Below are 24,382 nucleotides of genomic sequence, written 5' to 3'. Positions count from 1 at the left end.
TGGGTATTGCAAAAGTGCCCAGAAAACCCATTCACTCCAATGTATGTGTGTTGCCCACTTGCTTTAATGTAAATTGATGAAAACGGCCGTGTTTTTGTTTTTAGGTGTCTTGGTCATATCAGATTATACTTATAATTTGTTTATTACAAAATGTAGATTGAAACATTAATGTAGACAACTATTTTTTTGTTTTGGTTTGGTTTTTTTTTACTAGCTGATGTGTTAATGTTTATCTGTAAAGGATCCTCAATGATGCTATTAACGTGGGTGATCTATAAATGTCCTTAAATTATTGAAAACACCACACTGCTCATTCACCAACAATGCAGAGATGTCAGTTCTTGGGCGCTTTTGCAAAACCCATATTCCTCCACCAGGAGGCGCTGCCATTGGACCAGGCTAGGCAAGGCAATTTTATTTGTATAGCCCGTTTTTACAAACAGTTTGTCTCAAAGGGCTTTACATCCCATCATAACAACATCCTCTGTCCTTAGACCCTCACATCCACTGAGGAAAAACTCCATGGAAAACCCTTTTAACAGGGAAAACCAGGAGAAACCTCAGGGTGAGCAACAGAGGAGGTCTGGACCACACGAAGGACCGCCCACTTTACTGTGGTAATCTTAAGAGTGGCAACACACATAATATATAATTAATAATAAGGTCGGCCCACTCTGCTAAAGGACCACCCACTCTGCTAAAGGACGGCCCACTCTGCTAAAGGACCACCCACTCTGCTAAAGGACGGCCCACTCTGCTAAAGGACGGCCCACTCTTCTAAAGGACGGCCCACTCTGCTAAAGGACGGCCCACTCTTCTAAAGGACGGCCCACTCTGGTCAAGGACGGCCCACTCTGCTAAAGGACGGCCCACTCTGGTCAAGGACGGCCCACTCTGCTAAAGGACCACCCACTCTGCTAAAGGACGGCCCACTCTGCTAAAGGACGGCCCACTCTGCTAAAGGACGGCCCACTCTGGTCAAGGACGGCCCACTCTGCTAAAGGACGGCCCACTCTGCTAAAGGACCGCCCACTCTGCTAAAGGACCGCCCACTCTGCTAAAGGACGGCCCACTCTGCTAAAGGACCACCCACTCTGCTAAAGGACGGCCCACTCTGCTAAAGGGCCGCCCACTCTGCTAAAGGACGGCCCACTCTGCTAAAGGACCACCCACTCTGCTAAAGGACGGCCCACTCTGCTAAAGGTCGGCCCACTCTGGTCAAGGACGGCCCACTCTGCTAAAGGACCACCCACTCTGCTAAAGGACCACCCACTCTGCTAAAGGACGGCCCACTCTGCTAAAGGACGGCCCACTCTGGTCAAGGACGGCCCACTCTGCTAAAGGACGGCCCACTCTGCTAAAGGACCGCCCACTCTGCTAAAGGACGGCCCACTCTGCTAAAGGACCACCCACTCTGCTAAAGGACGGCCCACTCTGCTAAAGGACCACCCACTCTGCTAAAGGACGGCCCACTCTGCTAAAGGACCACCCACTCTGCTAAAGGACGGCCCACTCTTCTAAAGGACGGCCCACTCTGCTAAAGGACGGCCCACTCTTCTAAAGGACGGCCCACTCTGGTCAAGGACGGCCCACTCTGCTAAAGGACGGCCCACTCTGGTCAAGGACGGCCCACTCTGCTAAAGGACCACCCACTCTGCTAAAGGACCACCCACTCTGCTAAAGGACGGCCCACTCTGGTCAAGGACGGCCCACTCTGCTAAAGGACGGCCCACTCTGCTAAAGGACCGCCCACTCTGCTAAAGGACCGCCCACTCTGCTAAAGGACGGCCCACTCTGCTAAAGGACCACCCACTCTGCTAAAGGACGGCCCACTCTGCTAAAGGACCACCCACTCTGCTAAAGGACCGCCCACTCTGCTAAAGGACCGCCCACTCTGCTAAAGGACGGCCCACTCTGCTAAAGGTCGGCCCACTCTGGTCAAGGACGGCCCACTCTGCTAAAGGACCACCCACTCTGCTAAAGGACCACCCACTCTGCTAAAGGACGGCCCACTCTGCTAAAGGACGGCCCACTCTGGTCAAGGACGGCCCACTCTGCTAAAGGACAGCCCACTCTGCTAAAGGACGGCCCACTCTGCTAAAGGACCGCCCACTCTGCTAAAGGACGGCCCACTCTGCTAAAGGACCACCCACTCTGCTAAAGGACGGCCCACTCTGCTAAAGGACCACCCACTCTGCTAAAGGACGGCCCACTCTGCTAAAGGACGGCCCACTCTGGTCAAGGACGGCCCACTCTGCTAAAGGACGGCCCACTCTGGTCAAGGACGGCCCACTCTGCTAAAGGACCACCCACTCGGCCCACTCTGCTAAAGGACGGCCCACTCTGCTAAAGGACGGCCCACTCTGCTAAAGGACGGCCCACTCTGCTAAAGGACGGCCCACTCTGCTAAAGGACGGCCCACTCTGCTAAAGGACGGCCCACTCTGCTAAAGGACGTTCCACTCTGCTAAAGGACGGCCCACTCTGCTAAAGGACGGCCCACTCTTCTAAAGGACGGCCCACTCTGCTAAAGGACGGCCCACTCTTCTAAAGGACGGCCCACTCTGGTCAAGGACGGCCCACTCTGCTAAAGGACGGCCCACTCTGGTCAAGGACGGCCCACTCTGCTAAAGGACCACCCACTCTGCTAAAGGACGGCCCACTCTGCTAAAGGACGGCCCACTCTGCTAAAGGACGGCCCACTCTGGTCAAGGACGGCCCACTCTGCTAAAGGACGGCCCACTCTGCTAAAGGACCGCCCACTCTGCTAAAGGACCGCCCACTCTGCTAAAGGACGGCCCACTCTGCTAAAGGACCACCCACTCTGCTAAAGGACGGCCCACTCTGCTAAAGGGCCGCCCACTCTGCTAAAGGACGGCCCACTCTGCTAAAGGACCACCCACTCTGCTAAAGGACGGCCCACTCTGCTAAAGGTCGGCCCACTCTGGTCAAGGACGGCCCACTCTGCTAAAGGACCACCCACTCTGCTAAAGGACCACCCACTCTGCTAAAGGACGGCCCACTCTGCTAAAGGACGGCCCACTCTGGTCAAGGACGGCCCACTCTGCTAAAGGACAGCCCACTCTGCTAAAGGACGGCCCACTCTGCTAAAGGACCGCCCACTCTGCTAAAGGACGGCCCACTCTGCTAAAGGACCACCCACTCTGCTAAAGGACGGCCCACTCTGCTAAAGGACCACCCACTCTGCTAAAGGACGGCCCACTCTGCTAAAGGACCACCCACTCTGCTAAAGGACGGCCCACTCTTCTAAAGGACGGCCCACTCTGCTAAAGGACGGCCCACTCTTCTAAAGGACGGCCCACTCTGGTCAAGGACGGCCCACTCTGCTAAAGGACGGCCCACTCTGGTCAAGGACGGCCCACTCTGCTAAAGGACCACCCACTCTGCTAAAGGACCACCCACTCTGCTAAAGGACGGCCCACTCTGGTCAAGGACGGCCCACTCTGCTAAAGGACGGCCCACTCTGCTAAAGGACCGCCCACTCTGCTAAAGGACCGCCCACTCTGCTAAAGGACGGCCCACTCTGCTAAAGGACCACCCACTCTGCTAAAGGACGGCCCACTCTGCTAAAGGACCACCCACTCTGCTAAAGGACCGCCCACTCTGCTAAAGGACCGCCCACTCTGCTAAAGGACGGCCCACTCTGCTAAAGGTCGGCCCACTCTGGTCAAGGACGGCCCACTCTGCTAAAGGACCACCCACTCTGCTAAAGGACCACCCACTCTGCTAAAGGACGGCCCACTCTGCTAAAGGACGGCCCACTCTGGTCAAGGACGGCCCACTCTGCTAAAGGACAGCCCACTCTGCTAAAGGACGGCCCACTCTGCTAAAGGACCGCCCACTCTGCTAAAGGACGGCCCACTCTGCTAAAGGACCACCCACTCTGCTAAAGGACGGCCCACTCTGCTAAAGGACCACCCACTCTGCTAAAGGACGGCCCACTCTGCTAAAGGACGGCCCACTCTGCTAAAGGACCACCCACTCTGCTAAAGGACGGCCCACTCTGCTAAAGGACGGCCCACTCTGGTCAAGGACGGCCCACTCTGCTAAAGGACGGCCCACTCTGGTCAAGGACGGCCCACTCTGCTAAAGGACCACCCACTCGGCCCACTCTGCTAAAGGACGGCCCACTCTGCTAAAGGACGGCCCACTCTGCTAAAGGACCGCCCACTCTGCTAAAGGACGGCCCACTCTGCTAAAGGACCGCCCACTCTGCTAAAGGACGGCCCACTCTGCTAAAGGACGGCCCACTCTGCTAAAGGACGGCCCACTCTGCTAAAGGACGTTCCACTCTGCTAAAGGACCACCCACTCTGCTAAAGGACGGCCCACTCTGCTAAAGGACCACCCACTCTGCTAAAGGACGGCCCACTCTGCTAAAGGACCACCCACTCTTCTAAAGGATGGCCCACTCTGCTAAAGGACCACCCACTCTTCTAAAGGACGGCCCACTCTGCTAAAGGACGACCCACTCTGCTAAAGGACCACCCACTCTGCTAAAGGACGACCCACTCTGCTAAAGGACCGCCCACTCTGCTAAAGGACCACCCACTCTTCTAAAGGACGGCCCACTCTGCTAAAGGACGACCCACTCTGCTAAAGGACCACCCACTCTGCTAAAGGACCACCCACTCTTCTAAAGGACGGCCCACTCTGCTAAAGGACGACCCACTCTGCTAAAGGACCACCCACTCTTCTAAAGGACGGCCCACTCTGCTAAAGGACGGCCCACTCTGCTAAAGGACGACCCACTCTGCTAAAGGACGGCCCACTCTGCTAAAGGACGACCCACTCTGCTAAAGGACCACCCACTCTGCTAAAGGACGGCCCACTCTGCTAAAGGACCACCCACTCTTCTAAAGGACGGCCCACTCTGCTAAAGGACGGCCCACTCTGCTAAAGGACGACCCACTCTGCTAAAGGACCACCCACTCTTCTAAAGGACGGCCCACTCTGCTAAAGGACGGCCCACTCTGCTAAAGGACGGCCCACTCTGCTAAAGGACGACCCACTCTGCTAAAGGACCACCCACTTCACCTCCTCCCGTCACACCAAACCAAGCTGCAGTCGTGTCCCTGCTCAGTTTTCTATTTCTATTCTGTTTGTCTTGCTGTTTTTCCTGTCGCTGTCGCCGCTGCAGCGACGACCCAGTTTCCCTACAGACTCAATCAACTTTCATCTGATTTAATTAACTTTGTAATGACTGTGACTATGAAGTTGTTGTCGTGGAGCAGTTTAAACACACGGAGGAGACGAGAGGAAGACTCTAATCTGACCTTCAACACATCTGTGACTCAACCAGGAACGGGTTAGAGAGGTTTCATGGAGCCGTCCAATCTAGTTCATCCTCTGAAGAGCAGGAATCACATTGGAGCATTTCATAGGAGTGTGGACAACTAATCATCAGTTGTGTGTATGTGGAGATTAATGGTCAAGGTGAAGAGGAGGGGTTTGTCCTCTGAGGACTGAGGTGGTTAAAGATGAAGAGTAACACTCCCACTTCCATTTTCTCCAATCAGTAAAAAGATAGGAATCACCTGATTGGCTCTGTAGCTGCTCTACTCTGTCCTGTTTCCCCTGATGGACACATGTTGTAGTGACATGTCTATGGATATTCTCATTCATCCAGCTCAGTGGATGTGAGGGTCTAAGGACAGAGGATGTTGTTATTATGGGATGTGAAGCCCTTTGAGACAAACTGGTGGTAAAAACGGGCTATACAGATAAAATTGCCTTGCCTTGTTCTTTTTCTGGGCAAATTGGACTTGTATTCGTCTGGGAAGACGTTTCTCCTCTTATCCACGGGGCTTCATCAGTTCGTACGCAACAAGTCTCACTAGTCCAACTAGCTGGACAAAGAGTTTACATCCAACACGTCACTGTTTACAAAGTGAACATCTAGTCTGTCCTAACTAAATAAAGTTAGTGAAGTGGCTGCGTGGAGCCGACGTTGTGCCACCGTCAGATCTTCACTAAGCCTCTTGGACACAGATTACAGGACATTGTTTTTCCTCTCTTGGTTTCTAATTGGCTCGTTTCAGTTTTAGCCGGAAGGAAAAGGTTAAATCTGGTGTTTTTTATCTCCTTCACACTTCATCTTGCCCTCGATCCGCAGATAAATGACTGTTATATGAAAACAAGAACTAGTGAGGGAAAGAAAACAGACACGCGGACACCACGAAGATGAAACTGTGTAACTCCTGTAACAGTGACCACAGCTGGACACGGTCAGACCCACGTGTCAATCACAGGCTACTAGACTTGTAGGTTTTGAGACCGACCACTTTTTTGTGGTCTTGGTCTTGTCTCGGTCTCCAAAGGATTTGTGGCCTACAATATCCAGACAGGCATGTTTTTTTTGGGATGTCATTATTTATACGCCCCCTTCAAGTGGAACCAAAAACGCATTTTGTGACACAGATGTGTTGGCGCTCGTCCTCTCGCGTTATACAACTCATGTGGAAGAGCAAATTATGGTGGAACTAGTTGGGGGTTTTTTGGTCTCGTTCTCGGTCTTGAGCTCAACTGGTCTTGGTCTTGATACTCTCTGGTCTTGGTAGTGTCTTGGTCTCGGTTCAGGCGGTCTTGACTACAAGTCTACAGAGGTTCAGTGCAACATGTGGGCACTAAATTAATATTATTATTGATGACGTACGACGCGCGTTGCCAGGAAAGATCCGATCTGTCTGTTTAGACGACAGACGTATTGACAGATATCTGATTTATTTCCAGATCTAACGGAGCCTGAATCTGATCTGACAACATCTGGTTCCATGTGTCTCATGTAAAGCCAGGGACACACCGTCCCGACGCCGACGGCCACTTGTCCGACGAGTTTGTCGCCCCCCGTCGTGCACCGTCGGCAGAGAGGAAGCAGTGAAACACATCGCCACGACGACTGCCGACTACACAGCAGCCTGTACGTTCTGCGCTGGCGCGAGATGCAATAACTTTCCATAACAGCAGGCGGCGCTAGTCTCGTGCCCGTAATCCGAAACATGAAAACAGGAAATGACCTAACGGAGAAACCACGCAGATTAAAAACAAAGCGCACACAACAGCTTGTGTTAGTTTTGAGAAGACGTTTTGGAATTTTGGATCCAAAAAAAGAAGCAAAATGTAGTTTGTCTTTGCCTGCGCCGTGTGTTTTATGTGTGGTTTGTTTACTAATAGATCCAGAGTACCCGACGAGTCTACTCTCCCGACGGCCCACGAGTCCCGACTGAGCATGTTGAACCGGCCCCGACGAGACCCGACAACTTCCGACTCTCCCCGACGGAGAGGAACACACCAAACAGACGAGCTCCCGACGCCCGACGGTCGGGCCGGTCGGGCCGGTGTGGTCCTGGCTTTACAGATCTGATCTGAGACGCTGGGGAGGAAAAAAGTGGAATTGGGCAACTTGAACCATGTAGAATAAAGACAGCCTGAGTGTGGATGTGACCCAGGTCAGTTACACTCATTTACATTCAGGCAGCAGCAGCAGCGTTAGCGAGGCCGCTAGCAGCGGCGGCGTTAGCGAGGCGACATCATGTAGTCTGAGTCTGAGCCCGAGGACGGAGACAGAACCAGAACAGGACAAAATGAAACAAGGCCACAGAGAGAAACAGGGACTGATCCTCCTCTCAAGGACAGCTGCACCACCTGGGGGAGGGGGGGGGGGGGGTGATGCTGTTTTAATAAACTTCAAAAGGACCCGGTGTGTGTGTGTGTGTGTGTGTGTGTGTATTAAAGCAGGACAATGAGCAGGCTGCTGTTGGACTTCCTGCTGCTTCCTGCTGGGCCACTGGAGGCTCAGAGCTTCACACCAACAACTTAACCAGCACTGAACTGGATGCAGTGTGGAGTGTGTGTGTGTGTGCGTGCGTGTGTGTGTGTTTGTGAATGAATGTGTGTGTGCAATCAGGTCAAGGACTAAGCAGCTGAGGCATCGGGAAAATTATGCAACACACACACACACAGTATTATCACCGCAGACAATCTGTTATTGGAGCTGCTACTGTGCACCAGTGTGTGTGTGTGTGTGTGTGTGTGTGCATACTGATGCTGTTCTGCAGATCCATATCATGAGGATGCAGCATCAAACATGACGTATCAATAATACCCCTTTCCCACTGGCCAAGAAACCGGTTTAAACCTGCTAACAATCGTCTTTTGGTGTCAGTGGGAACGGCACCGAGCCGCGTCGAACGACTCGACAAGCGACAGGTTAAAATCGGCTTCAATCGCACTTCAACCTGCGTTTAAAAAACCTGCGTCGACCCGCTAATTTTAGTGGGAAAGCAGCTTAAATCCCCAGTCTGTAACTTATTTGTCTTTTTCTGATCAAAAATCAAACCTGTCTTTCATAAAAACATATTTGACTGAAGGTGAATCACAGCTGCTACAAATGAAAGCTTTCTGGTTCCTTAGAATGAGTTGTTACAAGTCGTTACAAATACAGAAGTGGGCGACGCACCGAACCGAGGCGGCCATGTTGCATCGTGACCGTAGGTAACCACGGAAACCGAACCGAGGCGGCCATGTTGCATCGTGACCGTAGGTAACCACGGAAACGGCCTGTTAAAACTGTCACCACTGTGTAGTGTGAGGAAGGACGGAGGCACTGGTGTTGCATTCAGGTGCAGTCAGGCAGACGGCCGTCGGCAAACCAACCGGATGTCATTTTACTAAAACAATACCACATCACCATGACAACATGTTGTCAGACCACATCACCATGACAACATGTTGTCAGACCACTTGTTTATCCTGTTACATGCAGCGTCTGTTGTCTGTCTGACGTCTGCCCGGTTTCACCTGAATGCAACATCAACAATACGTTCAGATATGCAACCGCACCGCTAGATGGGGGGAATTCCTACGTATTATACCTTTAAACTTCAAGTCTGAGTTGTTTAAATGACAGAAATCTGTTGTGATGAATGTAAATAAGCCTTAACTTTGGACTGACCTAATCCATTATAATTCAACAAGATTTTATAGACCGAATCTCCTTGTTGTTTACATTCTACTTCCTGGTAGAAAACCAGCTGTAATGTGAATGAGATCAATAGTAACGAACGAGAGTTTAGCTATATATCATATTTTTCACGCCCTATCACCGTTTAGACAAATCTGAGATGATTGAAGAAACATTACTATTTCTGTGTGTGTGTTTTGTGTTGCTATGTGTTGTATTTATTCAGTTTGGGGGAATCACAGTGTCTAGAAAGCATCAGTGGTTCAGCTGACAGGGACAGCTAACGGTAGCTAAGCTAACGGCGGTAGCTAAGCTAACGGCAGCTAAGCTAACGGCGGTAGCTAAGCTAACAGCAGGACGTCAGCTGTTAAAACCCTCCCGTTGTGGGACACGACATGAAACTACTCCAGTTAGCTCAGTCATGTTGGAACTCAGATATCTGCTGGAGAAAATATTTTTTCATGGAGCGTTTATTGAGTCACTGAGTTATTAAAGTTAAACAGGTAGCTAACGGTTAGCCCGGCTAATCTATGATAACCATGACTAATTACAAAAATGTGCACACAGAAATAGTAATGTTTGTCCAATCATTGGTTTTATAAACTTTACAAACATCAGATTAGTCTAAACGGTGATATAGTAACATGAACAATTAGATAAATATAGAGAAACTCTCGTCCGTCACTATTGTTCTCATGCTGGTTTTCTACCCGGAAGTAGTTGTAAATAACAAGGAGATTCGTCCTATAGCAGATACATTAAAAAAAAGAAAAAAACAGGGTTGTTTTCACTTTAAAATTCTATATAAAACAAATGAGACAGATAAAGCTGCAAAACTATAAAATAATCACTGCATTCAAAACTAAAACATATAGACGCTTGTTTATCCTGTTACATGCAGCGTCTGTTGTCTGTCTGACGTCTGCCCCATTTCACCTGAATGCAACATCAAGAATACGTTCAGATATGCAACCGCACCGCTAGATGGGGGGAATTCCTACGTACTATACCTTTAAGTAAAAACAGAATTATCTTCAAAATGTTTCATTAAATGAAGAAAGAAATTAAGTAAATAACTTGTATGTGTAGTAAGACGTGACCTTGTGCACAAACAGCTGCATGTGTAACACAACGCAGGGAAGGAAAAGTCAACAACATGTTGCTGCTGCTGCTGCTGCTGGTCGGTGATTCTAACCTGAGGTCACGTTGATGCAGCTGCTCTAAGAGTCTGTCGACACTCTCGCCTCAACATCTTCAAGAGTAAAGAGCTCAGACAGGATCAATCCCACACACACACACACACACACACACACACACACACACACACACACACACACACACACACAGTCCCTGTCAACCCTCTAAAGCTCCCGTGTGATTTCTCTCTTTGCTTATTCTTCCTCTTCATCCTCCTTTAACCTTTAAAAACATCTTTTCCTCTCTTCACTGAGCTGTCAATCATCAGTCAGTGTGTGAGCAGTGGAGCAAAGCCACAACACACACACACACACACACACACACACACACACACACACACACACACACACACACACACACACACACACACACACACACACACACACACACACACACACACACACACACACACACACACACACACACACACACACACACACACACACACACACACACACACACTTCAGAGGACCTGTGTGTGTGTGTGTGTGTGTTCTGTGGTTTTCACTGTGGCTCCTCAACATCAGATTTGACTCTTCGCCCCGTGAGGCTGAAACATGAGCGACTGAACCTGGTTTGGGCTGCAGCTTTATGCTAAGCTAACCTTGCTAAGCTAACCATGCTAAGCTAACTAGCTCCTGGCTGTAGCGACGCTGCTTCATCGGCACCGGCAGCAACGGAGAAGACGACTGAAGCTCTGCTGTGAAGCTGGCTCCTCATCAACTTCATGTTAAAGGGACAGTTCGCCATAACCCCTATAGTCACAGCAGTATAGGTTCATCAGCTTTAATTATGGGTGCATGTTGTTTTGAGATGGGCGGAGCAGAGACGTGAGCTGCTCAGTGAACGGTACAGGTCCCCTGTCCCTCATCAAACTCATCAAATACACAATCCAACAACTCCACAACGCTCTGGTGGACAAGTTGTGAGCTGCACATTCACCACGCTATGAGATAATAACACAACGTTACCACACAGAGTTGTTTTAGAGGGAAATGCAGCCTGAACTGTAGGCTACTGTTCACCCCCACTGTGTTCTCTGAGCAGCTCACGTCTCTGCCCCGCCCATCTCAAAACAACATGCACCCATAATTAAAGCTGATGAAACTATAGAGAATGCACGAACTAGGGCTGACCCGATTACCATATTTTGATAATCGAAGCTTTGCGGACATAAAATCGATTTTAATCGAAGGTTCGACGGCCGGTGGGGTGCGCCATCGTAACGTCTTACGGGGGGGTGGGGGCGGCGGCGGCGACCATAACGTCTGATCATAGCGGAAATAATGAAAGTAATGGCAAACAAACACTGCATATCTCCAAAACCAGGCAGGTTTCCAGGATGCCAAGTCGCCTACTCATTTTAATGTAAGAACTGCCGATGAGAACCGGTGTCAAAAAGGAAAAAAGGAAGAAAAAAAAAACCAATCGATCACCGAATGAAAGATTGATTACCATGGCAACGAACGAAGCTTTGTAGCTTCGATTTTTTTGGGTCAGCCCTAGCTCGCACATCCCAAAATCTAAAGGCTGGGTGCCAGACACAATATGTATGAAATAGTATAAACACAGTCCGCGCACCAACAGCAGCTCCAAGGTCATAGTTTATTATCACCTGGTGAAAACCCTTCAGACAATAAGTAATAAACCTACTGCTGTGACTATAGGGATTATGGTGAGAGGACAATTTGACTAAATGTTGCACTATCTCTTTAAATCTATGAAAGTCCCGACCCAAAAACAAAGTCTGAACCGTGGTTTAGTTTCACACCTGTGAGAAGTCCGATAGTCCGGACCAGACCAGGTCTCCTGAGAATGAATCTGCTCAGACTTTAGTTCATGTTGGTTTCATCAAGAAGTTTTATTCAGTAAAAAAGAAACAAAAAAAGAAACATGATGACATCTATTTATCTATTAAAATGAACAACAATTAAAACAACACATGAAAACATTTATTCAACTAAAGTGAATCTGAAGATTAAAAAGCTGAAGCTCAGTTGATGGAGGGTTCATCTCAGTGTTGAGAACATTTAAGACGCTCAGAGCTGCAGAGCTGCTGAGTCTGTTTATTCATCCCAGTCATTGAGTCAAAGTGATTAAAAACCAAAATCCCAAATCAGCCAAAGATTCCCAGGTTCAGTTATTTGTGTTTATTCTGTCTCAAAGAAAAAGAGGAAGAAATCAAAATCAAAAGATAAAACATCAGAGTAAATCCTTCAGATCAGATCAGACCAGATGTTTGGTAGATTTGAGAAAACCAGCAGCCACAAAACCACCGACCACTAAAACCTCCAAACCAGCAGCCCCAGGAAAAACACAGCCTCCACCCACCTGCCCGCTCCAAATGCACCGAACCAAACGCACCCAGACCAGAACCAGGACCAGAACCAGAACCAGAACCAGAACCAGAACCAGAACCAGGACCAGAACCAGAACCAGGACCAGGACCAGAACCAGAACCAGGACCAGAACCAGGACCAGAACCAGGACCAGAACCAGAACCAGGACCAGGACCAGAACCAGGACCAGAACCAGGACCAGAACCAGAACCAGGACCAGAACCAGAACCAGGACCAGAACCAGAACCAGAACCAGAACCAGAACCAGAACCAGAACCAGAACCAGAACCAGGACCAGAACCAGGACCAGAACCAGAACCAGAACCCAGAGAAGAGACGAAGAGAAGAGATGAATAGAAAGGAGGGAGAGAGAACGACGATAATAAAGAGAAAATGCTCCACTGTGGTGAAACGGCCGATGGACACGACTGCTGCTCAAACAAGGCCTGAAAGACACAAACACACACATTAACACTGGGCTGCCTCACAACAACAACAACAACAACAGGAGCTGCTCTGAGAAGTAAACAAACAGACCTAGAAATAGAAACAGACCTGAACAAGCAACAAGGTGGAATCAAATATTTAGACACTCAGAGACTGAGAGACGCAGGACGACCCAACAATCAGCCAGAAACATGAAGACACACAAGACAATAAAATACTGCAATGTGATAAATATAGAAGAGAGAAACTCTGAAATAGAACTGACACTTTGATCCAATGCAACAAAACAGAGTGGTGGTTGGTCAATAGAGGACTTAATTAAATAACAATACTTTGAAAAGTTTCTATTTTTAGATGAGTGAGATAAAAGTGAGTTCAATGTGTCACCTGCAATAGAAATGTAGATTAAACATGTTCTACGTCTAAATCCCAGGTTGGAGTTTCTGGTATGGATGAGCTGAGCTATGGCGGCCATCTTGTCCCTGCATACGGGAACTCTTAGAGACAGTGAGGTAATAAAGCAGCAGTCAGTGATCCGGTGGTTTAGTCTAACGTCTTGTCAGCAGATGGAGTTAGCAGCCCCCGCCCTCGTCCCTACGTCACCACATTCACACACAGAGAGGACCGCCCCTTTATGCCGTTCTCTCTCCTCATTGGATAAAGGTTGTAGGATACAAGGAAAGTTTTCTCCTGGGCTCAGAGCAGAGCAGAGTGACTGACAGACCCGTGTTTCAGACCAAACACTCTATAGAAGTGATTGCTGTCGGAAGATACAACTATTTAAGACTTATATTAACACAAACATTCACCTGACTTCAGCTTTAAAGGTGTACAGAAAAGAAAATTGAATTTGAGCCCACTCTGGGTCATAAAATTAAGGTAATAACTCATCTTTCAGACGTTGTAGGCCAAACTTTGTGCAAAATTCTATTTTTGAGTAAATCCGGGATGAAAGTGTGTATTTTTTTTTTCACATTGGATAATGCAGGCGCACGGATTATACGTCAGCCTGCTCACGATTCACCAGCCACTGATATTGGATCCGTCATCCGTCATTCAAACGTCTGAGACACGCACACACACACGGAGCTCGGGCTCGCCCCAAGCTTTGAATATCCCGCCCGCTCGATAACGACCAATCAAATTCGTTTTCCTCACTCGGGTAAACTGGTGTTGCAGCTTGTGACAACTCGGCGCCACAAACAGGACAAACGGACATTTCTGTACTACACCTTTAATGAATAAAGCTGAGCTGCTGAAAGAATGATTCAAACTGAGCTGAATAAATATGTAGAGTTTGATTTGATTTGATTTAGTTTAGTTCAGTCCAGTTCATTTTGGTTTAGTCCAGTTTAGTTTGGTTTAGTTTAGTTTGATTCAGTTTGTTTCGGTTTGATTTAGTTCATTTTGGTTTAGGGTTAGACAACTTGACATAAAGACAATTTAAACTGTCATAGCAGACCTAATGGACACACTTTAAATATTATGTCAAGTTGTCATAACAAGGAACATCTCAAACAATGTCAACTTTGCATCAAAAGTGACATAACTTACTGAATGACACTTAACCACAGCTGTCAGAAGTATTCATTGATGTTTATGACAGCTGTTATGTTAATCTGATGAATACCTATTACAGTAAAGTGTTACCAAACCATCTCCAGTAGCCTCAACACCTCCAGGACCCCTCCCATCTATCCGTCAACATGGCCTCCAGTTCCACTGCTACGCCGACGACATCCAACTGTACATCTCCACCAAAACCATCACAGCACCACCCACTCCACACTCCAGCTGTCTCACCGGAATTTAATCATGGATACAAACAAACTGAAACTATCTTCAACTGAACTAGTCAAGTTTTATTTTGATGTTTGGTATGCCCCCCCCCCCCCCCCCCCCGGAGAAAACTACACCAGCCACCACCGGTCAGATAGCTCAGTGGGTTGAGCAGAGGCCTCGGTTTGAATCCCCCTCTCTCTTTATTTCCTGTCCCTCAACTATCCTGTCAATTAAAGGCAAAAAACAAAACAAAACAAAAAAAACACCTTAAATGCAACAAAATACTGAGAGACTCTGGGGAAGTGAAACTCACTGCAGTGGGAGACGGACGCCTGAGACCAACTCTGTGAAGCTGCATGTGACATCACTATGACATCATGACTGAGACCTTCAGTGGACCCACTCATCTTCAGCCTTTGCTCAATCTGCCTTTTCTTTTAAATCTGTCAAATCATGGAACAATCTTCCAACTAATCTGAAACTCTGTACAGACTTCAATGTTTTCTCCCGGGAAGTCAAACAATGGATCCTAAGAAACCAGTCATATCAGCATTAATCATTAATCATGAGCCTAAATTATTTTCAACCTTGGCAAAGTGTGAAGTACTTTACTGTAATAACTGTATGTTTCTTTCTGATATGAAATAGGACTATGTCCTGAGTGTTTGTGATGTGTGAGAGGGTGTATATGCATATGTGTATGGATGTTTAACACTATGTAAATTGATAATTCTTATATTTCTATTGTTCTTATTCACCTGCCCAGGGACGACGGATGGAAAGTAGCTAGTGAGATGAATCCGCTACAAGGCATCTCGTCTTATCTCGAGACTAATGTTATTTTGTACATTGTCCCTGATACAGATAAACTTATTAAACTAAACTAAATCTGCACCAGAGCTACACACACACACACACACACACACACACACAGGAAGCTGCTGTCACGGCTGTTTAACGCTCTAATGGATCAACTTCATCTGCATTAACCGTGGAGACGACCGGCTCATACAGACCAGACAAACTAAATGAGACCAAGTGGTTTTAAAGACACATCAACACCAGTTCCAGCTGAGCTCACTCGTCCTTCGTCCTCTTCAGTCTTTTTAAATCATCAATCACTCATTTCCTGTTCTCTGTTTGGACGTGTTTTTTCTGATCTGCTTCCTGTATTTTACTGTGTAGTCTATATATTCATTCATATCAGTTTTGTTTTGTATATTTGTCCTGCTCGTCTGCACTGGAAACCAGAGTGTGAATGTGTAACGGATGTGCACTCGCTCCACCCATAAAAGACGTGCTAACCAACCTGCCAAGCGGTTGTCAACCTCTTGGTGAAGAGGTTAGCATCGTCGCCTCCGGTGCGGGAGGTCGTGGGATCGAACCCCACCTAGGGCAGGCCGTGAGAAACACAACGCAGAGGGCCAGATCGACATCGGCTACAAATGCACTGCAAAAAATCAAAATCTTACCAAGAATATTTGTCTTATTTCTAGTCAAAACAAATCTAATTATACATAAAATAAGACTCATCACATTAAAAGCAGCTTGTTTTTAGACACTTTTTACTTCTTTCAAGCTGATTTTCACTTGAAATAAGTAGAAAAATCTGACAGTGGATCAAGTTTTTCTTTCTTATTACAAACACAAAACAACCTGTTTTCACTGGCAGATTTTTCTACTTATTTCAAGTGAAAATTAGTTTGAAACAAGTGAAAATGATCTAAAAACAAGTTCATTTTTAGGTGATGAGTCTTATTTTAAGTAGAAAGAGATTAGTTTTGACTAGAAATGAGACATTTTGACAAGAAATAAGACAAATATTCTTGGAAAGATGTAGAGTTTTTGCAGTGTGGCTGAGATAGACTCCAGCTCACCCTCGACCCTCGTGCAGGATGAGTGGTGTAGAAAATGAATGAATTAATTAATTAACGATAACTAACTAACTAACAGTTGAGTTCCACAGTTAGTTGGTTAACTACTAACTACCAATGAGCTGTGAACTCCAGGGTTTATAACAGACAGAGGATTTATAACTAATGACAATGAGCTGAAGTTTGAGTGAGAGGTTGGACAGAGCTGAAACACACACACACACACACACACACACACAAGACAACAGCTTGTGTGTGTGTGTGTGTGTTTACAAGCCAACAAACAGACTCTCTCTCTCTTGTCCAGATGGTCACGTTCAGTCTGTCTGAGGCTGGATGAGTCAACTACACACACACACACACACACACACACACACACACACACACACACACACACACACACACACACACACACACACACACACACACACACACACACACACACACACACACACACACACACACACACACACACAATTATCCTGATACAAAACAGAGAAAATCCATACAGTTCTTCTGATTCCAAATAAAGACGGAGGAGACGACGACATTTTATATATTTGTTTATATAAATTCTAATAAAGTTTTCTATCCATCTACTTCTCACTTCTCTTCATCTACCACCGTTTCAACAGGAACTGTCTCAAAGTGATCAATAAAACTTGGTTTCATTTCACTTAATCACTTATTTAGGTCATGTGGGAGATTATCTTTGATTATTAGTTATTTGTATTTAAGTGATATAATGTTTGGATTATTGAAGTTCTGTTTTTTTTCTCTACAGTGTATTTGTGTTTTGTTCTTGTGTATGTCGTTGTCATCATCTTGAGTCGATGTAGAGGGTTTCTACTTCTATCCCGTATCAGATCTGTATCTTCATCACAGAGCAGTGGTGAGGCGACCGACGGTCAGTGAACGCAGCGTGAGGTCACCGTGAGGTCAGCGTGAGGTCGGGGTGTTACCAAGGGGGCAGTTGTTGTGGGTCTGAGAAGTGAAGCTGCAATCCCCTCTTCTTCCTCTGGGGGCTGGTGTCAGAAAGCAGCATTCTCCATAGACCCCCATGTTAAAATCACCCACTTTACATCCTCAATAAACATGATCAAAGCTTCTGGTGTCAGAACGTTTTCTGGTCTCAACCGATAGTTTCTACCCCCGCACACACTCTGAGGGGTTTAACTCTACCGCACCGTGAGGTCGGGGTGCTACTGACCTTTGGCCTGGTCCAGGTCGGAGCTCTGCTCGGACCCGGTCTGGCTGGGGGGTCTGTAGGGCGGCGGGGGCTGCCTCAGGGGGGGCGGAGCCAGTCCTGGTCTCTGCAAGAGAGGAAACAAACAAACAACCGCGGGTCAGCGTCCAGAGCTTGTTTGTTTGTTTATTGTTTGCACTTTAAAATATTACAAACAGGGAGTATATCACATGGAGAAAGAAAATATACAATAGATGCACTGCAAAAACTCTACATCTTTCCAAGAATATTTGTCTTATTTCTTGTCAAAATGTCTCATTTCTAGTCAAAACTAATCTCTTTCCACTTAAAATAAGACTCATCACCTAAAAATGAACTTGTTTTTAGATCATTTTCACTTGTTTCAAACTAATTTTCACTTGAAATAAGTAGAAAAATCTGCCAGTGAAAGCAAGTTTTTTTGTGCTTGTAATAAGAAAGAAAAACTTGATCCACTATCAGATTTTTCTACTTATTTCAAGTGAAAATTAGTTTGAAACAAGTGAAAATGATCTAAAAAGGTGATGAGTCTTATTTTAAGTAGAAAGAGATTAGTTTTGACTAGAAATAAGACAAATATTCTTGGAAAGATGTAGAGTTTTTGCAGTGCATCTATTCTCTGCAGGAGAGGAAACAAACAAACAACCGGGTTCATCGCTGCTGAGGCTGTGCTGCCCTCTGCTGGACGCTGCTGGACGCTGCACGACTCACAGACACTCACATTCAATTTATAAAAACTTTATTTGTCCCTGCAGGACAATGTCATCTGTAAGACTCATCAAATGAAAACAAGATGAAAAACAACAAAGAAGAAAGTCTTCATTAATCATGTATAAAGCAAAAAATAATCTTCTTCCTTGTATAATCCAAAGAATGATTTCCTGAGAGGGAAGGTTGTAAAAGATTTAAGAGGAGAACTCAAAGTGTGCAAAGTGTGAGATCGACTCTTAAAAGTGTGTGTATTTCTGTCTGAGGGGTTGTTCTATGGAACAGTTTGGATGTAGAGATTAAACTCAGCAAAAGTGTTACTCAATTTAAAAGTAAGTTTAGAAAAGGAGTTTGAAATGTAGAGCAGAGAGGAGGAGATAGATGATGTAAACTGATGAGATGACTGTGGGGGGGGGGGGGGGGGGGTGTGTGTTAATGTTGTTTATTGTTTATTGTTTATTGAGGATCCCCATTAGCCGACGAACAAACGCCAGGCTAGTCTTCCTGGGGTCCTTTTCAAAAGTACAAAATAAAATAATAATACACAGATCCAGTTACAAAACATTCACAGATGTGTGTGTTAATGTTGTATGTGTGTGTGTTGTCTGGGGCTGGAAACTGATCAGCTGCTTCTTCCATCCCCTGTTCAAACTGTGTTTGTTGTTGTTAGTGTCTGTTGTTGTTGTTGTTGTTGTTGTGGTTTGTCCTGTTCCATATTTGGTCATGGTGTCCTGTGGATGTTTTTGTTGTTGTATGTGAGATATAATTTTCGTTTGGTTTGAAATAAATATGATCAATCAATCAATCAATCAATCCTAAAGTCGGATAAAGAGTTCACAGCCAGTAGTTGTGTTTCCATCCACCTTCTTTTATTCGCATTTTCAAAAATTGCGAATAAAAACTTGGATGGTTCCTACTGTCTTTCTGTTTAATATCTGATGTTACAACATGAAAACCTGACGCTTAGATTCCAGTGCAGCCTCTACTGTATGTACAGTATTTTCTTTTAACATGTAGCTGGTGCAGCTTATACAGGTGTGTCTGTAGTCTGGAAAGTAGTAAATTGTCCATGATGTTGAGTGTCAGCTGAGTGTCAGCTGTTGTCATGGATACATTCACGCTCTCTTATGACGTAATCTCACGGCGCACCACTCCTCCTAATCGCAAAACACTAATGAATGGAAACGGTCATAAATTCACATTTGCTTTTTGCGCATTTTCACAAAATCTGCTCTTAAATTCGATCCATCTGGATGGAAACACAGCTACTGAGAGCAGATTTCAGAATAAAAGAGGAGGAGTTTTCTCACCGGAGACGTCGTCCTCTTGGCTTTGTGTCTGTTGTAGCTGGGAGCCGTCACAGACACGGGCTGCAACACACAGGGTTTCATCATTAAAGACTAAATCCATATAAATCATTCTTCCTACAATGACACTGATTAGTCTGTAATTTATAAAGAAATATTAAAAAACAAAACAAAGGCCTGGAACCATCCAGTGTGTGGACAGTCTGATGTCCCTTCAGAATAAAGCTCCAGATCCACTCAGAGATGATCTGTGTGTCTCAGTCAGTACGAGGTCACACGACAGTTAAAGAAACTGATTTCTGGTCTTAATCCGTCAGTAACTGGACGACTGAAGTTCATGTGAACGTGTTTGTTAGATCTGACTGAAACATCCAGATAATCTGACTGGAAACTGGAGTATAAACACTTTAATCTGACTGAAACTGGACAACGTGTGTGTTCACGCTTCACAACAGTAGAGACGACACAAAGTGAAGCAGACGAGCTCAAAGGAAAGTTCCCGGTCTGATGCGTCGGCACCGATTCAGAGAATTCACACAGCGCAACCAGCAAGAAGACGTGTTTTATTTTATTTTTTAAAAAGAAAGCCTGTCGTCTGACACGAGGCATTGAGTTATTTACATCCAGTTATTTACTCTGAGACAGAAAAGTGAAGAGGACAAGAGTCAGTATGAACCTGCTGAAACAACTCCACCTGCTGGTGAGGAGGAGGAAACACCGTGATGTGAACACAGAGCAGAGCTTTATGCCAAGACATTTCTACATTTAACAGTCAGACTGGATGTGTTGTAGATCTCTGTCATTCAGTTTTACCTCTAGTCAAAAAGAACATTTCAGATCCACAACTACGTTCTTCCTAGGACAGATACACTGTAAAAACTACATCTTTCCAAGAATATTTGTCTCATTTCTAGTCAAAACTAATCTCTTTCCACTTAAAATAAGACTCATCATCTAAAAATGAACTTGTTTTTAGATCATCTTCACTTGTTTCAAACTAATTTTCACTTGAAATAAGTAGAAAAATCTGCCAGTGAAAGCAAGTTGTTTGTGTTTGTAATAAGAAAGAAAAACTTGTTCCACTATCAGATTTTTCTACTTATTTCAAGTGAAAATCTGCTTGAAAGAAGTAAAAAGTGTCTAAAAACAAGCTGCTTTTTATGTGATGAGTCTTATTTTAAATATAATGAGATTAGTTTTGACTAGAAATGACATTTTGACTAGAAATAGGACAAATATTCTTGTTAAGATATTTGATTTTTTGCAGTGTGACGTCACTGTAACCATTCATGTGTATGGGGTTTGTCATTACAGATATCTACAGTTCAGTTGCAGATATCCACTATGTGAATTACAGATATCTGTAACTGAATTACAACTAGTACTAATTCCAGTTTGAGATATCTACAACTTGATTCTGACTAGTCATAATTCCAGTTCTAGATATCTTTAATTCACCTCAATTAAAGATATCTACATGTCCCTGTTCAGATATCTGTAATTAAGTTTTGACTCGGAGAAATCAAGTTGTAGATATCTGTAACTGGAATTAGTACTAGTGGTAATCCAGTTCCAGATATCTGTAATTCACATAGTGGATATCTGCAACTGAACTGTAGATATCTGTAATGACAAACCCCATACACATGAATGTTACAGTGAAGGAAGAACGTAGTTGTGGATCTGAAATGTTCTTTTTGACGAGAGGCAAAACTGAATTACAGAGATCTGGAATAAAAAATGTAGCTACGACGAGTCAGAAAGACGTTGTTGATACCTACAATGTTAATTCTGGACAGACATGAGAGTGTGTGTGTCCTGTGATGATGGGTGAGTGTAGTGATGTCACCATTATAGATTTTCTTGGTACGATTTATTCTCAGTGAAATAATCACGGTGCTACAATTATCATGATTATTATGCATCAATAAATTTCACAACACTATGAATGTGTAAAATCAAATATAGTCAAAATATAATTACATTACTAATCTCTTAATATAGGACCAGTTATTAACCCCGTGGGGGAAGTGTTTGAAATATTTAACTCATTAATTGCCATCTATACCAAATGTTTAAGTTTATTTTAATCATTTTTTTACAATACAAATGACACGTTAACATCTAAATTCCTGTATTACGTTAGATAAATGGACCAGAATCTGTGCAGCTTCCTTTACTTTGGTGCCACATCTGCTGATAAGTTTCCGACATAATCTTTTTCGGAAAGTGACGGTATTTAGGAATATTTACGATTAATTAATAAATTGTGGCGTTAAATACCGCGATTAATTGTGAAAACGAGTAATTGTGACGTCCCTAGGTGTGTGTGTGTTGGTACCCGTGGCGTGGCAGAGAGACTCTGGACGATGAAGACCACCGGGCTCGGAGCGGACTTGATGGCGCTGACCGCTTCCTCATGACTGGCAGCTCGGAGATCCACACCCGACACCTACACACACACACACACACACACACACACACACACACACACACACACACACACACACACACACACACACACACACACACACACACACACACACACACACACACACACACAGAGAGCGGTCATGAAACTGAACAACACCTCCACACTGCAAAAACTCAACATCTTTCCAAGAATATTTGTCTCATTTCTAGTCAAAACTAATCTCTTTCCACTTAAAATAAGACTCATCACATAAAAATGAACTTGTTTTTAGATCATTTTCACTTGTTTCAAACTAATTTTCACTTGAAATAAGTAGAAAAATCTGCCAGTGAAAGCAAGTTTTTTGTGTTTGTAATAAGAAAGAAAAACTTGCTCCACTATCAGATTTTTCTACTTATTTCAAGTGAAAATCTGCTTGAAAGAAGTAAAAAGTGTCTAAAAACAAGCTTCTTTTAATGTGATGAGTCTTATAAATGACATTTTGAAATTATTATCGTATTTTATTTTATCTTATTGTGTCCATTGTTTTATTGTGCTTCTGTTGTGTTTTATTGTATTTTTAACTTGCTGTGCAGCACTTTGGAAACCTTGTGTATGTTTAAAGAATACTAAAGTGGGCCCCTCCCCCTAACTTTTCCTTTTTTTTTCTTAGACTACGTATGTTTTATTGTTTTTTATTTAGCCTTCTTTGTTTTGATGTTAATGCAGCATTACACTGCAAAAACTCAAGTATCTTAGCAAGAATATTTGTCTTATTTCTAGTCAAAACAAATCTCATTCTACTAAAAATAAGACTCATCACATTAAAAGCAGCTTGTTTTTAGACACTTTTTACTTCTTTCAAGCAGATTTTCACTTGAAATAAGTAGAAAAATCAACACACAAAAAACTTACTTTCACTGGCAGATTTTTCTATTTATTGTGAATTTAAGTGAAAATGATCTAAAAACAAGTTCATTTTTAGGTGATGAGTCTTATTTTAAGTGGAAAGAGATTAGTTTTGACTAGAAATGAGACATTTGGACAAGAAATAAGACAAATATTCTTGGAAAGATTTAGAGTTTTTACAGTGCATGTACTGACTGGTTGCTAGGTGACAGATGTGTTGAGTGGTTGCTAGGTGACAGATGTGTTGAGTGGTTGCTAGGTGACAGATGGGCCTCACCTCTAGGATCTTGTCTCCAGTCTTCAGGCAGTGCGTGCCGGCGGCCGGGCTGTGAGCCAACACCTGCTTGATGAAGATCCCCTTCAGCTCCTCCCCGTTCTTCAGACGCTTGATGACGTGGTGACCGCCCACGATGCTGAGGCCCAGGGACTGGTCCTGCTGCACCCACACCTCCACCCTGAAGGAGGACCACACACACACACCGTCACTGCTGCACCCACACCTCCACCCTGAAGGAGGACACACACACACTGTCACTGCTGCACCCACACCTCCACCCTGAGGGAGCACAGGAGAACAGAGGGTCTAAAGTACTACTATTACAACCCTAACCCACGATGCTGAGGCCCAGGGACTGGTCCTGCTGCACCCACACCTCCACCCTGAGGGAGCAGCACACACACCGTCACTACCCCTCCCTCACTGCTGCACCCACACCTCCACCCTGAAGGAGCAGCACACACACACACACACACACCCTCACTGCTGCACCCACACCTCCACCCTGAGGGAGGAGCAGCACAGGAGAACAGAAGGTCTAAAGTAGAGGACGAATCTCCTTGTTGTTTACAACTACTTCCTGGTAGGAAACCAGCATGAGAACAATAGTGACGGACGAGAGTTTCACTATAAATATCTAATTTTTCATGTCACTATATCACCGTTTAGACTAATCTGATGTTTGTAAAGTTTATAAAACCAATGATTGGACAAACATTACTATTTCTGTGTGCACATTTTTGTAATTAGTCATGGTTATCAGAGATTAGCCGGGCTAACGGTTAGCTACCTGTTTAACTTTAATAACTCAGTGACTCAATAAACGCTCCATGAATAAATATTTTCTCCAGCTGATATCTGAGTTCCAACATGACTGAGCTAACTGGAGTAGTTTCATGTCGTGTCCCACAACGGGAGGGTTT

The 24,382-nt window shown here is 45.1% G+C and overlaps 1 protein-coding gene across 1 annotated transcript in view; it reads right to left on the bottom strand.

Annotated features, from left to right (window-relative positions):
• Positions 1 to 24,382, bottom strand: part of patj (PATJ crumbs cell polarity complex component) — a 190,137-nt gene that overhangs the window by 84,677 nt on the left and 81,078 nt on the right. The window contains exons 26-29 of the mRNA XM_083970966.1: positions 23,460 to 23,637; positions 22,202 to 22,312; positions 19,864 to 19,923; positions 17,831 to 17,933 (exon numbers count right to left, since the gene is read on the bottom strand). Coding sequence (XP_083827092.1) covers positions 17,831 to 17,933; positions 19,864 to 19,923; positions 22,202 to 22,312; positions 23,460 to 23,637 — 452 coding nt within the window. The remainder of the gene's footprint in view (positions 1 to 17,830; positions 17,934 to 19,863; positions 19,924 to 22,201; positions 22,313 to 23,459; positions 23,638 to 24,382) is intronic.

This window comes from Trachurus trachurus (assembly GCF_905171665.1).
Source record: "Trachurus trachurus genome assembly, chromosome: 4".
Classification (NCBI taxonomy): domain Eukaryota; kingdom Metazoa; phylum Chordata; class Actinopteri; order Carangiformes; family Carangidae; genus Trachurus; species Trachurus trachurus.
The sequence above is the reverse complement of the archived record's forward strand: the minus strand, read 5'-3'. Positions and strand labels throughout refer to the sequence as shown.